The sequence below is a fragment of the Blastomyces gilchristii genome, assembly GCF_000003855.2.
Source record: "Blastomyces gilchristii SLH14081 genomic scaffold supercont1.32, whole genome shotgun sequence".
Classification (NCBI taxonomy): domain Eukaryota; kingdom Fungi; phylum Ascomycota; class Eurotiomycetes; order Onygenales; family Ajellomycetaceae; genus Blastomyces; species Blastomyces gilchristii.
In genome coordinates this window covers 95,830-112,180 of record NW_003101651.1, presented here as the reverse complement: position 1 = coordinate 112,180, position 16,351 = coordinate 95,830, and the positions used below count along the sequence as shown (strand labels likewise).

General features: G+C 43.2%; 5 protein-coding genes across 5 annotated transcripts; 1 reads left to right on the top strand and 4 right to left on the bottom strand.

The window, feature by feature from the left end:
* Positions 1 to 2,677: 2,677 nt before the first annotated feature.
* Positions 2,678 to 6,104, bottom strand: BDBG_08956 (ZZ type zinc finger domain-containing protein). The gene is made up of 4 exons (XM_031723803.1): positions 5,566 to 6,104; positions 4,623 to 5,460; positions 4,355 to 4,566; positions 2,678 to 4,294 (listed from the first exon to the last, which is right to left on the bottom strand). Exons 1-4 carry the CDS (start codon positions 5,704 to 5,706, stop codon positions 2,930 to 2,932), a joined length of 2,556 nt encoding a protein of 851 aa, XP_031581136.1. The 5' UTR covers positions 5,707 to 6,104; the 3' UTR covers positions 2,678 to 2,929.
* Positions 6,105 to 9,360: 3,256 nt separating this feature from the next.
* On the bottom strand, positions 9,361 to 11,186 carry BDBG_17923 (uncharacterized protein). The gene is made up of 2 exons (XM_031725541.1): positions 10,858 to 11,186; positions 9,361 to 10,797 (listed from the first exon to the last, which is right to left on the bottom strand). The coding sequence occupies exon 2, from the start codon at positions 10,707 to 10,709 to the stop codon at positions 10,377 to 10,379; it is 333 nt and encodes a 110-aa protein (XP_031581135.1). The 5' UTR covers positions 10,710 to 10,797; positions 10,858 to 11,186; the 3' UTR covers positions 9,361 to 10,376.
* A 134-nt stretch (positions 11,187 to 11,320) lies between these two features.
* Positions 11,321 to 12,224, top strand: BDBG_17922 (uncharacterized protein). Its single transcript, XM_031725540.1, has 2 exons — positions 11,321 to 11,902; positions 12,055 to 12,224. The coding sequence occupies exon 1, from the start codon at positions 11,540 to 11,542 to the stop codon at positions 11,720 to 11,722; it is 183 nt and encodes a 60-aa protein (XP_031581134.1). The 5' UTR covers positions 11,321 to 11,539; the 3' UTR covers positions 11,723 to 11,902; positions 12,055 to 12,224.
* Positions 11,322 to 12,936, bottom strand: BDBG_17921 (uncharacterized protein; the record flags this gene model as incomplete). Its single annotated transcript, XM_031725539.1, has 3 exons — positions 11,322 to 11,423; positions 11,496 to 12,403; positions 12,528 to 12,936. The coding sequence occupies 2 exons, from the start codon at positions 12,934 to 12,936 to the stop codon at positions 12,075 to 12,077; spliced, it is 738 nt and encodes a 245-aa protein (XP_031581133.1). The 3' UTR covers positions 11,322 to 11,423; positions 11,496 to 12,074.
* A 1,115-nt stretch (positions 12,937 to 14,051) lies between these two features.
* On the bottom strand, positions 14,052 to 16,347 carry BDBG_08955 (NEK protein kinase; the record flags this gene model as incomplete). The annotated part of the gene is made up of 6 exons (XM_031723802.1): positions 14,052 to 14,687; positions 14,794 to 14,879; positions 14,942 to 15,010; positions 15,119 to 15,261; positions 15,401 to 15,648; positions 15,796 to 16,347. 6 exons carry the CDS (start codon positions 16,345 to 16,347, stop codon positions 14,052 to 14,054), a joined length of 1,734 nt encoding a protein of 577 aa, XP_031581132.1.
* Between the last annotated feature and the right edge of the window lie 4 nt (positions 16,348 to 16,351).

Here is a 16,351-nt window from a genome sequence, read left to right as displayed (position 1 = left end):
ATTACTAATCTGAAGAGATATAATATATGAAGTTTAATCTCTAGATCTGATATTCTAAGAAATAAACTGATTACTCTGAGCTGTTGAGTGTTTCTTAAGAAAGATAGACTCACAGATCTGAATACTGACTCTGATAGTATTCTTAGAAAATCACATTGAGTGATTTATAATAACTAACTTAAGAAGAATTCTAGAGAAGAGATCTATACTTCTGTTATCACTGATACTGTTAATTATATTCTTTTTATAATAGCAGCACTACATAGTTAAATACTCTGTTAAGTGAATATAGTGATAATATATCTTTATAAGCATCTCACTAAGAAGATCTATATAAGACAATTTATTAGTTTTAAGACAGATTTGCTGAAAATACTTATCTATATAATTAAGAGTAGTTTATACAGTCTGAACTCTGTGACAAAGATCTGATATAATTACTTAACAGCTCTATTGAGTAATCTTGAATTTATAGTTAGTATCTATAATTCAGTAATCTGATATTATATATTCAGATGTTATCTCTATATAATAATCTATATTAATAATCTTAATATTATATCTGAAGTTTCTGAGAATACTAATTAACTAGTGAGTATACTTAGTGAGAAATTAAAAGTCAAGAATCTATATCAGTTAATTAAGTATTTAAGTATAAAAGTTAATTATTCAGATAAAGAAATTAATTTAATATATTATTAATATATTAAATATCTTATTAAAGATTTCTATCTTGATAATACAGCTATTATTAGAATATTAATAAAGATTGAATTCTGTATTAATAATTTCTCTATATCTGAGAAAGAGACTGATTTTACAATTCAGTGATATTAATATAATATGAATTATTTATAATATCTTACAGTTAAAATATATTCTGATATCACTTATACTATCTTATTACTTATTTAACAGAATATTGATTTAACATCTTAATATTGAAAGACTTTATTATATATTATATATTATTTAAAAGAGATTATAAATCTGAGTATTTTCTACAGATACAGTCTGTATAAGAGATTCATTTCTATTATTTCTATTAATCTCTTTATTCTCTCTGATTTCTCTGATAATTTCTATCTACTCTTCAGCTACTCAGATTCTGATTGAGCTGACTTCTTAAATAATAATAGAAAATTAACATTCAGTTATGTTTTTAAGCTTATAGACAGTCTGATTTTATAATATTCAGTGAAGTAATCTTATATATCTTTAAGTTTTAATGAGATTAAATATATAACTCTTAGTAAGATGATCTGTGAAGTAACATGAATTTGAAATCTTATAATTAAGTTTAACTTTATTACTATATCTTCAATATGAATTCTCACTGATAATAAAAATACTATAGATCTCACAAAGATGACAGCTATTACAGTCTGAAGTAAGCATATTGATACATATTTTCATTTTTCATATTGACAGTTGAATCAGAGAATCATTAATTTAGAATACATTCTCACTACTCAGATAACAGTGAATAAACTTATTAAATCTCTAGACACTGTGATATTTATATAATTCATGATTTTACTAGGTCTTACAGATGTAAAAGTTGAGAATGTTTAATTTTACATTTGTATTTGATTTTGACAGACTATCTTGGTGATTTGAGTGTTTTTGTATGTGATTCTTATTATCTTGAGAGAGAGTATTGGCTGTTACAGCTGTTGCAGTTAGCAATCTCACTAGATCACATGACTCATCACTATATTATGTTCTTGTAGATAGATCTATCAATACAATCTTCAACTATTCTACAGATTATGAGACTGTTAAGCGTGAGCCCCGCTGTGATCAACATGCATGGGTTTGATCCCAGAATGGACTTAAAAATTCCTAACAAATACCCTGGACATTTTAACAGTGCCAAGAGACATCTCAGAAGTGTGCCCTAGAAGTCCCATGAGCCCTAGGACTGAGTGGTCCAGTCCATTATTAAAAAGGAGCCATTGTGGGGAGACCACTGAATGGAGCCATTGTGGGGAGACCACTGAATGGAGCCACTGAGAGGAAGTACTGTACTCTGTGATAGCTGGTCCGAGGGGGGGTGTTGGGGTCCCGGGAGTTGATCGGCCCTTCTACCAGCGCACTGCTGGTAGAAGGGCCGATCAACTCCCGGGACCCCCAACAAAATACTACTGCAGAACTTCGAACTACCTAAAAAACCGAAATTGAACGGAGTTTTGTCCGCTGAGATTTCATTTTACATTAAAAGCTACCAGCAATAAACAGAAGCCAAACGACCGACTTGTGGCTTCAGGGGTAGGGGATGGGAAATCAAACAAAAAAGCCAATGATTAGATAACTAAACTTTGCTTAACTCAATGAGCCAGAGGAGATATTGCACGAATTTCAGCAAGAGTAGATGGAGAACTACTGAAGGATGAAAAGAAAAACGAGGGTAAAAACAATGATGCGAGAGGCAGAACAACATTAAAAAACCCAGAGAGTAAAACTCAATCGCCCACAACAAGCCATCACTGCCTGTTACTGTCATTCTCAACTCTCTTCATTTCAGGTGCATGACTGCCGTCCTATGCGCAGCTACCGCCCACCCAGCGGCAAGACATCATCAGGTAACAGATACATCATCCTCATACCTCAATGCTAGCCATTCTCATCAAGTCCAAACACGGACCAATACGTTTGCTCGCCCTGTTAAACATCCGAAAAAAAAAAAAAAAAAAACAAACTGCCATAAACTGCAGAGAAATTGAGGAAGGAAAGCGTGAGGGACGAGAGGAAAAAATTGCATTAAGATCCACCTGGCTTAGTTTTAAGTTTTTCTGCTTTTTCATATCGTAAAAAATTGAAATGGGAAACGAAATGGAAAGGAAGAGAAAAATGTTAGAGAGGAGAAGCATCAGGCGAAGTACGCATGTAAAATATTCAAAAAGTAACCCGGCATCACGGGGAAACTTCATGTCCTGTCCGCCCTCTGAGCTTCGGGAGAAAACTCCTGATCGCTGGCATCAAGTATATCATATTCTTCATCAGTCAGGAAGTCGTCCTCAGTCGAGTTGCCATCAAGCGTGAGGCTCTCAACATCATCTGCCAGATCATGATTCACTTCAAGTTCGTTGGCTGCGGGAACTTTAGGAGAAACGGACTTTTCGATACTCGCTGAAGGGGATTCTGTCTCCAGTTTGGGGAATATCATTGCACTCTCAGACTGAGACTCCCCCTGGGAAACCTCAGCATCTCCGGCTTCGGTGCGCGATTCGACACTTGATTTCTCTGTTTCGACGGAGGACTGTTTATTATCTGCAGTCTGCTCTGGAAGAGTCTCCATCTCCTCGGCAGAGGCTCGGACGTCGATATCACACCATAGCTTGTGCCCAAAAGCACGTCCATCAGGTGTCTTGAGACGCCAGTATGAAATGGCCCGGCCCTCACGCCGAGGCGTCTTTAGTTCGATAGTAAAGTCAGCAAAGGCACCTGCGGGAGTGTGTATCGTAAGCTCTTGCGATTCCATCGCAGACACAAGGTTGCTGAGACTGGATGGATGATTGGTGTCGACGTTGAACATGCTATCCCCTCCAACAAAGCGAACGCTGCATCCCTTTGGCCAGGGGGCAGGCCCAGGATTGTACAGGGTCCATGTTTGAGTAATGGTCTTGTTGGGAGCAAGACGCGACCCATCAGGAATGGTGTCTCGAACGAAGAGAGCGCGAAGTTCAGAAGGCGTGGAGCTTAGTTCTGCTCTGCTGGTCATAGCATCATCTTTAACGCTTGGCTGTGCAGTGGTGGAATCTGCCTCACTGGCAGCGTCACTGTCAGCCACACTGGCAGCGTCCGTGTCTGCCTTCTCTGTCTGAACCTGAGTTGCAGCATTCGATTTCGAAGGTGCAACAGTCTCAGTTGAAGTGGATTTCGTAACTGGTTGATCACCGAGAGTAACAGCACTCTCCCTACCACCGCCGGTGTTATTGAAGGTAGTGACAGTTGCATTGCGAACAGGCGTCTTGAACTTAATCAAAGGATGTGTGCGGTTGTGAGTATTGTCAGGATGGGCTTCACAATTTCCACAGAAATCTATGTCATGGCAAACGGCACACTTATAGCGGATTCCTCTGATATAAACAGGCTTAGAAGACACAGAGCAAAGAGGACCATCACAGATAACGCCGTAGTGAGTTGGGCGGTAATCGTGTGGCTCGGGAATCGGTGTATAGAGTGGAGCAAAGCGGTGACCAGGGTGGAATTCCGGAGCATTCATGATACACTTTGAACAATAATCCCAGTCCGGACAATTAAGACACTTATGGCGGACGCCTTTGATAGACTGCATGGCATTAGAACCGTCGAATTCAACAATAAGGCAGTTTGGGGCGCAAAAGCTCACCTTGTTGCATCCATCGCAGATTGCAGCGTGGTAACGACCACGCCCAGGCTGGCAGGTCGACATGACGAGGCCCTTCGACTGGAACTCGCCATCTACAATAAGGGAGAAGGAATGTCCAGGATGGTGACCATGCCTGTCCTCAAGAAGACAAGTGAAGCAGAGGTCATAGTCTGGGCAATCCTGGCAGGTAACAAGTTCTTTCTCATTGAAGTCTTTGATACAACGTTAGCGAGGCATGCGACCAAAAAAGGAACATTCCGCCAAATACCTCTGAAGCATGCATTGCAGGTCCGCGCTCTAACCCTCATCTCGTCAACCTCCATAGAAGTGATGTGTTTTTCCGTATTGTTGAGCTCCTCTTGAGGTTCTGGCTCGTGGTACTTTCGCGGGGCAATAGTCTCGGTAACGCTATAATTAATTCTTCCGTCGTTGACGGTCCGTTTGATTAACCAATGCCCCTCCCCTGGGCAGAGGACACCTGCATCGATGCATTTCTGGCATAGATCATAATCCCCATCATCACAGATACTGCAATGATAGTGGGCATCAGGCACACGTTCGCCACAGTGATTGCAGTCGATGCAAATGGGCGACAACTGATTGAGATTGGGACCAGCAGCACACATATCTCCGGCTGTGGACACGGGATCTGATTGCACGAGGTCCGTATCTCGTTGGGGTTCTGCCTGGGGAGGTATCTGGTTGTCGACCCCAGCTGGGCTATCGTCTGGAACGCTCGGGAACATGGCAGGGTTTAAGGGAGGGGGTGGAGAAGCTCCAGAAGCAGGATAATCATTTTGGTTGACGAACCCATCGGTCGGGACACGAAGAACGGTTTCGAGGTAGCTGCATCGCTGCTGGGGTTGTTCTTGCTGGGCATCTGTGCTCTGGGGAGGCACAGATAAGGGTTGATGGTCAGGTTCAGGCGCTGGCTCTGGAGCCAGAGTGACCTTAATTCGAAGCTTCAATTTAGCTTTAGCTGCACGATACAGCTGCTTGTATACAGAAATATTCTCGCTGTCAAGGACTACGTAGGAGCCAGCACTATCCGAATAACGTTCGAGGGTGACGTTGGCATCGTCAGGGATAGTTAGCAGTTGGCGAACCTAGAGGAATTTGAGTCCAACATTAGTCATAAATTCAATAACATGAAATGCCCAGGTAGAATGAAAAAAAGGAAAAGGAAGGGAAGGGGGGGAGAAATTGAATACCTTCTGTGGCAAGGAGGAAGCACCAAGCTCTCGCAAGGGTAGCTTGAAACGTCTCGTGTAGCCCTTGAAGAGGACTTTGATGGAAATCAGAGTTTCCGGGCCAACAGGAGCCGTCTGGGGGGGTTGGAACGGAGCAGCCATGATTTACGGCATATGGAGATGGATAAAGCTTTGAGGAGTGGTTGATGATGAGAGTTCAAAAAGCTGGGGGAAGCTGTAGATGAGGCTGATGTATGTAGCTGGGGGAACGGAGAGCCTTAGCGAGCTAAAGCCAACGGTTTGAACTAAATAATAAAGGAAGAAGAGGAACAACTGGCACAAAGAACTTAGCAAGTGGATAGATGGAAGAAGCAAAGAGGAGAGAGCACGGAGAGGGAGATGGTAGAAGAGGAATCTGAGGATGGAGGTTTAGTGAGGGTGAGGTGAGGTTGCGCGAGGAGAGGAGAGAAGAGGAGGAGAGAAAGGAAGGAAGGAGAGTTGAGTTGCCCAGCAAAGCCAAAGCCCGGCAATTGGCTGCTTGGCGGCTGCATCTGCCTGCGACGTGGTATTTGCCTCGTACTGGTATTATTATTATTATTATTCCTGGAATTATCTCGCCCGCAATCTACACCGTACGCTGCGTAGTAGCTGCCTGTTGCCGCCCCTCTAGCCTTGTTGCGGTAACTATGGTATCATACGTATGGTAACTGTCCAACTCTGGCCAACCACGGTCGATTTGCCGCGCAAGTTGCATGATATCATTTTGTGATCATACGTTCTGGGGCTGTATTTGACGACGCCCAGCCTGGCCAAAACATAATGTAACTACTCACTACCCCATCTTTGGTGCTAGCGCGCAGCCAGAGCTTCTGTACAAGTACGGAGTACCTTGTTGCATCCTCACCGCCTTGGAATGATGCCGTGCAAGAGTCCTCACATGACACTGTTTTCTTTACAGCCTTGTTACAGTCAACGTCACAAATAATACGCCGATAATAATTAGGTTTCAATTCATTCATCATTTGCTCTGGAAAGGCAGACACCATATCATATCATAGTAGGTATGAGCAAGGCTGGAACTCTTCTTGAACTGCGAACTCCCGTACAACCAAGTTTCTAACCCTTAGTTATCTCGTCATTCGGTCGGATCTCAAAGCCCGTTCATCTGTTGTTGCCAATTTTTGTGTTAAAGCAACCACTGCTTGACACCGCCATTCGTAGCTTGCGAATACTTAATCATCGGGATAATCCTCCCAGCTGAAGAAACTGGAAGCTACAGTGAGCAGAATTAGCCGAGAATACGGAGTACGGAGGTCGCTTTCAAAAGTTTTGATTAGATCTATCACATGGAGGATTGATCTTTACGCTGTACAGCGTAGGGGCCATGAACGGCCGAAAGTAGCAGGCGTTTTGAGCTACTTTCGGCCCTCATGGCATCGCGGATTGATCAGCCACACTAATTAACACTATAACTATCTAATCCGGAAGTCATCGATCGCCGCTTTTTGAGAACCCACGTACGTCCATTATTGGCCTCGCCTTCTGCTCGCCTTCTGCTCGCGCGACTGCTCGCGAACCGCTCACCTTTTCCCAGTCACTGCATTCCCCCCCAAATATGATGGCTCCCTGGATAGTCATGGCCTCACCATCACCATCATGTCCCTCCCCCCCTCGGGTTGCTGTTGGTCCTTTTCAAACCATTATACACATGTTACCAGTCCCTTCTGCTCCCCGTCCCATTTCCTTGCAGACAGCTAGTCTACTCCAGTCCCTCCCTAGAATCTCTTTTCTATCTACCTACATATCAGCGACAGTCTCACACGCCCACTGAACGGTATGACAGTTGGAAGACTCAGAGTGCTGAAAGCTGGCAGATCACACACGGCTGTTCTCTCTGATGTTTAGTATCCAGTCTCCATTTGTTCAGGCTGGCAGAAAACTGGCACATCCAGCATCTCCGCCTTAATCTTTAGATCCATACCACCTCAGTGCAACAGGATGAGATACCAGTAGATATCTTCAACCTTTTTGAATTCAGGTGTGAAGGTCTCATCATGTATTGTCATGAAGAGAAGATGCCCCAGAAGATTCAGAAGAGCACGAGCTGCTTATAATAGTGTAGGTACAGTGCTGTAGGGGTTCAACTTGAGTGACTTGGGGGCTTGTGGCACTTGAGGTGCGATTGCCATGCAAGGAAGAGTGCATAGTAGATTGCTATTAATTCCACCATCAGTACTATCCAGTGCTCTTTGATATCTATATCTATTTTACTTATAGTAATGAATATGATTTTCTTCATTGACTATCATAGCTGCTGCTCTCATGCTCAGATTTGTTGCTGAGACATCTGTAAACACTCTTATGAAGAGGGGTTTCATTGTCTTCAGAGCTGTTTCAGTAGCTTCATTCTCATTGAAGTTGATGTGGATGGCTTCAACTATCGGTGTGTGCCACAGTTCAATGGGGCATGGGTTGATAGTCTTGATGGGTTCGAGCTCTCCTGCATCAAACATTCTCTTTGAAACCTTGAGGAGGTACGGGTATCTCCTTCTGGAGCATGTAGTGCCCGACATGGCTCTCTGGAGTACTTTGTGCATTGGGTGTGTTTAGGGGAGGGTCTGCAGGTTCTAAAATGAGCAAATGGGCTGCGTGCCAGCCCATTGCTATGTAATGAAAGTTGTGAGTGTCTCATGGCCTCAGTACCTTCTGATGCTCAATAGATGTAAGAAGCAAATGTAGATGGGAAAAGAGCAAGAATAAGATGATGATGATGCAATCAAACAGTAAACCTGTCACATAACAGGGATGACAGGCTCATGATTCTCACTTTCCAACTTGAAAAGAGTGGCTAGTCTACATCTTGGGGAAGTAATTAGACTTAGCCATGTCAACTGAGTGTTCTGTTGGGCTGATGGAGCGTGCTTCTAGGCCAAAGAGTTCTAGGCTGGATGCGGGACTGGGCAGGGTCGAGACGACGGAAGGACTGAGGTCCGATGAGTCTGGCATAGGCGAGTGAGATGGAGCAATGCAGTCCCTATCTGGCACCCCGTGAGATTTCAGGTGATTTTTGCATGACTTGAAGAAGTGAGGGAAGTAAAAGTGGTTAACCAAGAACCGCGCCTTGCCTACCCAGTAGTTTCTAGATCTTTTTAGCCGAAGATTATACCAGTTTGTAGCCTGGTTGGTAGGCTTTAGAGAACTGTTGCCCGTCTCTTGTCTAAGGGGATATGATCTTGGAACTTTGAGGTTGCCTTCAGGCTGAGACAAGGAACGAGGAGGATGTCTTGACCCCTATATAGGGTCAGGGTGTATAGATTCTTCACTTGGGGATGTGGTGTGAGAAGTGATCAGTGAATCAGCAGAAATTGATGCACAGTGTGCACGCTCTTCAATGAGCATATGGGAGTAAGCTTCGCTAAGTGAGTTCCTTGTGTGTATGATGACAGGAAGGGTGTCCTTTGGATTCAAGCATATGACCAGTGGCGGGCATGACTGTAGGCAAGGAAGTTGAGCTCTTCATCTGTCCACTGATGGTAGTGTTGTCGCGTAGAGGTTACCCTGTCTGATAGCAAGAGCAAGAATTGAGAGGATTGTGTAGATCGGGTTGTTGGAGTCATATTTTCTTCTTGTTTATATGAGTGCCTTTGGCAAAGGGGTCAGTTTTTAGAAGCATGTGGCTGGGATTCAACCACTGTGCTTCAGCATGGTTTCAGTTAACAATCTGCAGGGGAGGACAGTCTGTAGTCTGTCATAGATTCTTGACAGAGGGATATTCATTCTTCTTTAAATTTCTTTTAGAGTCTTCCGAACCTCTTTGTTTTTCAACATGATCACTAGATTGTTGTTTGTCAGCTTCTTGAGTTGATAAGACTATCACTTGGCAGGGAAGCTTAGCTGTATATGCGTCGTCCAAAATGCTGTGTCCGAGCCCGGGCTCATAACCTGTTGAGCTTCTAGAGTTTTGATGTTGATGTGTGTGATAGTGATCATGCATCCAAGTGTTCCCTAGCCATGATTGGTGGTTTTTAATCATTCAAGATATGGAACCAAATCTGCTACTGTGAATATCAGGGCAAATATAGAAGTATAGATGTGAAAGTTCAAGTTCAAAAATCCAGGAATCCAGGAATCCAGAAATAGTAGCTGCTGATAGCTCAAAATAGCAGCAGGATAACAGGCGTGACTGACACGATTCCCACTTTTCAACATGAAAAGGGTGGCCTCGATATGGCTAATCTACATCTCGGGGAAGAAATAGAGGGATGGTGGGCCTTGCCCTTCATGAAGATATGGCGGGCTTCCCTCACGAAGAATAGGGGCAATAGATGGGAAATTTAATTCCCCCTCTTATCACGGACTTCCAGGCGTTGATGTGCACAATGTGTGTCGTGTGGTATTGGCAACCCTACCCATTCCCGAGGCTCAAGGGCGCGTTGATTATAGATTTGCATGCATATGCGTTCATTGAAATCAGTGTTAAAGCCTTCTCATTTCATGTCCACAGAAATGGTTTCACTCCATCTCTAGATGCTGTAACTAGCCGATAAATAAGCTACCGCCAATAATCTAGACTCACATCATATCTTTGGCTTTCTCTCCTCTCATTCAGGAACAGAGGCCTTTCTAGAAAATGGGACGGCCACTCATGTCAACAGGTAATTCTTTCCCAGACCCAAGGCATTTTGATATGCGCCGGTCAAATAGCCCGTACTTGCTCTCATGTACTCGACCAAAGTGTGTACTAGACCATGTTGCAACCTGCTCATCCAAGCAATCATCTAGAATATCGTTTTCTATGCCCAAATATCCAGCCACCATGGAGACCCACGCTTTCATTGAAGCCGCCCAGGAAGTGAACCCAGCATTGGTTTCCTCAACAACAGCAGCTCTGATGAGACTTTCAAGTAATGTCTGCTGGTGTGGGTATAAGATGTTGCTGTATTTGTCATTTGAGCAGTTGGAAGTGCAGCAGACTGCTTTGTTGCGTTCAATTCTGTTGTACTAAAATCAGGGAGACTGGCAAATGAGCTTGGAATCAAAAGTATTTGTTGAAAGCTCTCAAATAGATGGCTCGGGCAGTTGAAGGTCTTGCAAAAGTGGTCTACACGCTTGTAACCTTCATTTATCTGCTGCAGAGTGGCTTGTGGATCTGGAAGATCTGCCATAATTTCAGAGGCAGGGTTGCGGTTTGGAGAAGAAAAGTTTGTGGGTTGCCTTCTCAAAATCTTTGTCCTGGACCACCACCATAGGAAGCTGTTCATGTACAGTGAGCAGCAATGCATGGAGGTTTTTCTTTAGAAGTAAAGAGCTTACTCTAATCACTATGGGAACACCTAGATAACTCATGGCAGAAGGACCCCATGTGTAAATGCGGAGAGGTGAAAGGATATGGCCAAGTTGTGATATTTCTGGATCTAGCTCATGATCTTGCCGGCGTCTTAGATACACAGGTAGTTAGCTGACTTGAGAGAAATGCTGGCCAGGGTGTAGTTACGGGTTTGTCTGGTGGTTTTTGCTGGGCAGAAATGACTGTGACAACGAGCGTTTTTGATTCTGGTTATTTTGGTTAGTTGGGTGCAGGCCATGTGGAATGGTTTTACATCCTAAACATTGGAAGGCCAGCCTTGTCAGAAACTAAGGTGGTTATTTAGTTAAATACGTGATCAAAACCCTATGTCATTGAACCCCCTACGGAGTGAAATTTTCTAAGAGTAAGGGTAACGAGACGTAGGGAGATCTAAAAAAAATCCATTTGACCCATCTGTCACTACGCATAGTATATTGTGGCGGACATATTACTTGCGAAAACAGAATTTTCCCAGCCCCCTCTGAAAATTAGTAGCAAAACACCACCAAAAAATCAAAATATCTGCATTTCTCTAGAATCATTCAATATCATCCAATACGCGTCTTTTTCAATCAAATATCATCCAAATACGCGTCTTTCTTACCTTTATCATCAAATCCACATATATCAATCAACCCTTTTTTCAATATGCCTCGCAACGCCCGCTGTTCTGCTGCTTCGCAAGCCTGTACAGAGACTCCTACCCTGCGCCTCAGTCTCCCCAAACTACCTGTTCCAGAAGTTCTGGATAATGGAGAGGATCCAGTCAATGATGAGATGGAGGAGCAGATGGATGAGGAGGATATAGAGACTCAGTCTGAGGATCCTTGATATCTGTGAATCCCTACACCTGAGCCTGACATCTCATACAGATTGTATGAATGGGTGATTATCAATGAGATAAAGAACAAGAGAGATGACAAAATGATTAATGAGTAGAAAGAAGAAGAAGAATTAGAAGAATGAATCTATAATTTCTACAATCAATTCTTCTATACAGATCTCTCAAATGTCAGTGATTATATTCCCTCCTTCAGCTCTGGCAGCTTCAACTTCATTCAATATGGCATTCTCAAGTGAGATAATCAATGTGATGATGATGAAATATATGATGAAAGGAATAGAAGAACTGAATTCACAATCTCATTATCATCCACATCCAGATCTGCTGTTGAATCTTCCATCAAATCCGCCGTTGAATCTTCCATCGAATACACTGTTGAAATCTTCCATCGAATCCACAGTTGAATCTTCCATTGAATACACTGTTGAAATCTTCCATCAAATACACTGTTGAAATCTTCCATCGAATCCACAGTTGAATCTTCCATCGAATACACTGTTGAAATCTTCCATCAAATCCGCCGTTGAATCTTCCATCGAATACACTGTTGAAATCTTCCATCGAATCCACCGTTGAAATCTTCCATCGAATACACTGTTTGAATCTTCCATCGAATACACTGTTGAAATCTTCCATCGAATCCACAGTTGAATCTTCCATCGAATACACTGTTGAAATCTTCCATCAAATCCGCCGTTGAATCTTCCATCGAATACGCTGTTGAATCTTCCATCGAATCCACTGTTGAAATCTTCCATCGAATCCACTGTTGAAATCTTCCATCGAATACACTGTTGAAATCTTCCATCAAATCCGCCGTTGAATCTTCCATCGAATCCACCGTTGAATCTTCCATCGAATCCACTGTTGAAATCTTCCATCGAATCCACTGTTGAAATCTTCCATCGAATCCACTGTTGAAATCTTCCATCGAATCCACTGTTGAAATCTTCCATCGAATCCACCGTTGAATCTTCCATCGAATACACTGTTGAAATCTTCCATCGAATCCACTGTTGAAATCTTCCATCGAATCCACCGTTGAAATCTTCCATCGAATCCACTGTTGAAATCTTCCATCGAATCCGCCGTTGAATCTTCCATCGAATCCGCCGTTGAATCTTCCATCGAATCCGCCGTTGAATCTTCCATCGAATACACTGTTGAAATCTTCCATCGAATCCGCTGTTGAATCTTCCATTGAATCCGCTGTTCCATCTCCAATTCAAAGCAGTCCAATACCTCAATTTGATGAATACTTCAATTGATTGACAAGGGGACAGTTGCTTCATATGAATATTGACAAGAGTATATTTCAAATTATAAGAGATGGGTTAAAAAGTCCATTATAACAGACAAAATTGCAGAAATTCAAATCATCTTTATTCACTATTTATAGTGATAAGAACAGATCTCATACTGCTTTCACTTCTAAATTTATATTATAATGAATTGTAATCTGAATCTTTCTAATTATTACAATACTATTCTATATAAGTAGATCTGAAATATTCTTTTATATCTTTTTCTCTTATGAAGTTCTCAACTGCATGATGCAAAAAAGCTTCAATATCTTCATCAAATCTCTTCAGAATTGAAGAGATATCTGATATGATCTTTGACTTTATATCACATGTTGAACAGAGTTCTCTAGCAGTTTCAAAACAGTGAAGATTTCATTGAATTCAATATATACAGATGATACTCAATGCTTCACGCGATCTCAGCAGGCATATAATCATTCTTAAGAAGGTGTACAATCTTGTTGGTGGTGAAATCACAGAGTTGAGGTGACATATTGATGATAAAGGTAAGAAAGACGCGTATTTGAATGATATTTGATTGAAAAAGATGTGTATTGGATGATATTGAATGATTCTAGAGAAATGCAGATATTTTGATTTTTTGGTGGTGTTTTGCTACTAAGTAATATGTCCGCCACAATAGGCGACAACACATCAAGGGACGGCCAAAACAATGTGGCTGCAATTATTTAGCTTTCCCGAATACCTATTCTGTGGAAGTATTTGGAAACTCAATTGTGTACGGATATAGAAACGATATACAACAAGTAAAACGTATTGTAATTTGCCAGCATCGGCCTCCACTGCGTAGATTCTCCATAGTAACAGTATGTTTATTAACAGTGCTAGTCAACATACCTACGTATGGGAGACAATCACCAATACAGAATACGGAGTTGAAGAAAAGGCTCTGCTGAAAGATGCTATTTAAGTATATAAGCTTTCCCATATTTAGGTAACTAGAAGGAGCTAGGGATGAGCAATTTACTCTGTAGTGGAGAGTTCCCGTATATCATATACAACCTCGCGCTCTTCTCTTTGTCCAGCTCCACGACTCCGGCTGGCCCCACGGCTCTGTCCCTTCAGACGCACAGCTCCCTTCCCGCATTCCTGCTCGGTCCACAGCCGAACCTATCCAGTCCCTATAACCCTCGCCGTTTTGCTTCTCCTCATTTATCCTCTTGACTATCGCCTTTCCAAGCTTCACCACACCTCTATTCCTATGTTCCCATGACGCCTCTCTCAAAAACTCCCTTCGAAATGCCCGATCTCTCTGAAATCTCCGTCTAACATCGTGGTCGATAAGAACCATGCCATCATAACAATTGGCTCGCTTAGCCTCCACACGGCGCCTATTCGCCCTAACTTCTCCCTTCCATTTCTTTGCCTGCTCCCCTGTCATCCTCCATAGGGAGTATATGTCAGGGCGTCTATAGGTTCTACTAGAACCAGCTGCACGGCATAGATTGATGAGGTCCAGCGAATAAGGTAAGTAATTCCCCCCGCCAGGAAGTTTTCGGAGGGTATTCATTTCGTCTGCCGTGTACATGTGTAGAGCCATTTCAATGGCTTCGCGGATGGAGAGGGTGAGAGAGTAGATGTCAAGTTTGGGGCCGATGACGCCAGAAGAGAAACGATCGACGGCTTCCTGATTGTGTGAGAACTCAAAGTTAGAACAGATTTCACCGTTTTCTTTGCCCTTTTTTTCCTCTTTTGCTTTTATGTGTTAGATTACAGGACAGTTGTTGTATTACCGGAGGTAAAAATTCCACTGTCCCTTCCAGCGGATAGGCTTTCTTATAGGCCCGAACATCATCGTTGGGGATGGTGTATGCCAGTCCTAGGTACATGTTAACTAGCCAGGTCATGTTATATCTACAAGATTCAGGGCTTTATGCTTACCGAAATCACTAAGATAGCAGGTCGGGTATAGCTCCTCACTATTCGGCGACGGGACTGCGCCTAGTAGAACTGGCGGGGCCAACGTATTATCTTAGTTACGAGGCGTATTGAGGGGGAGAACAGTTAGGAAAGCGTAAATTGGCCTTGCTTCTCAAAGACAGAGATGCGATGACTTACTGTTTCCCGGCTTTACATCCTTATGTATGATTTCCTCCCAATCAGGCTTTCGCATGGGCCCTTCATGGCCATGTGCACAGTAAAGCAGAGCAGTAGCTATTTCATGGAATAGATGCCATAGAAATGCTTCGGGCAATAGGAGCCTTGGTTGATCAGCAACTGTTAGCTCCTTGCGGATGTTTCTTGAGAAGAAAAGGAAACAGATCTATCATCGATTGAGCTCAAGCCGGCCCAACAGAGGCGAGGGCTGACAAAATAGCCAAGAAGAGAAGAAATGCCTACTTATATTCCATGTAATGGGTATAAAGGTTAGACAACGACCCCCCTTCATAGTACTCATAAAGAATACGAAATGTACGATTATGCGCAATCAACTCAGGGGGCTGCGGATCGAGGTCAATCCAATCATATACCTTGACAACATTCGGGCAACCGGTGGCATTAACTCTGCGTGTGAGATTTCCTTCAGAGCAGTAATCATGCCAGAACTGGTCATTTTGCGTATCCTTGACAGCGAACCTGATAGGGTCCTGGGTAGTGTATCATCAGCCAACCCACTCCATAACAATTCGCCCATAAGCCCGGCTCGGGAAGAGACCAGAGGGAAGACGACAGCGAAGGATATGAGTAGAGGGAACATCGAGATAGTACGACGACGGCAAACGGGAAAACCCTACCCTATTCCCAAACGGATACCACTCCCAGCACTGCACATATCCAAATCCGCCCTCGCCCAGTTCCCCCATATAAATCCACTGATTCTCTTCGCTAGGAAGCCCCTGATACTTCCACCGCAAGTCACACCCATACTCATCCTCCTCATATTCGCTAACATACGCCTCAACCTCCGTCAGGTGCACGAACTTCCTAAGCTGCCTTCTAAACTCATCCGCATACTCCCATTCGCTGTCCAGACCCAAGTCGTTTCTAGTTAATTCCTCCTCGTAATATCTGATTGCATCCGGGCCTGGTATCTGGAACCATTCGTTGCCGGGTTTGTATGCTTTTTGGAACCGCCTATGGAAGCCTGGTGGGGTACGATGGTGATGCTGATCTTGTTCGTCTTCTGGCTGGTTTTGCTGATGGGATCGGCGTTGTAGGGAAAGGCTAGGAGTGAATTGGAAGCTTGGATGAGGGAAGAGGAGGCTAATCTCTTCTCTTGCTGAATTTTTGGGGTTGGCTTTGCTGTCCACTGAAGGGCCCTGGGAAGGTTCCCGGCCTTTCACCATCATG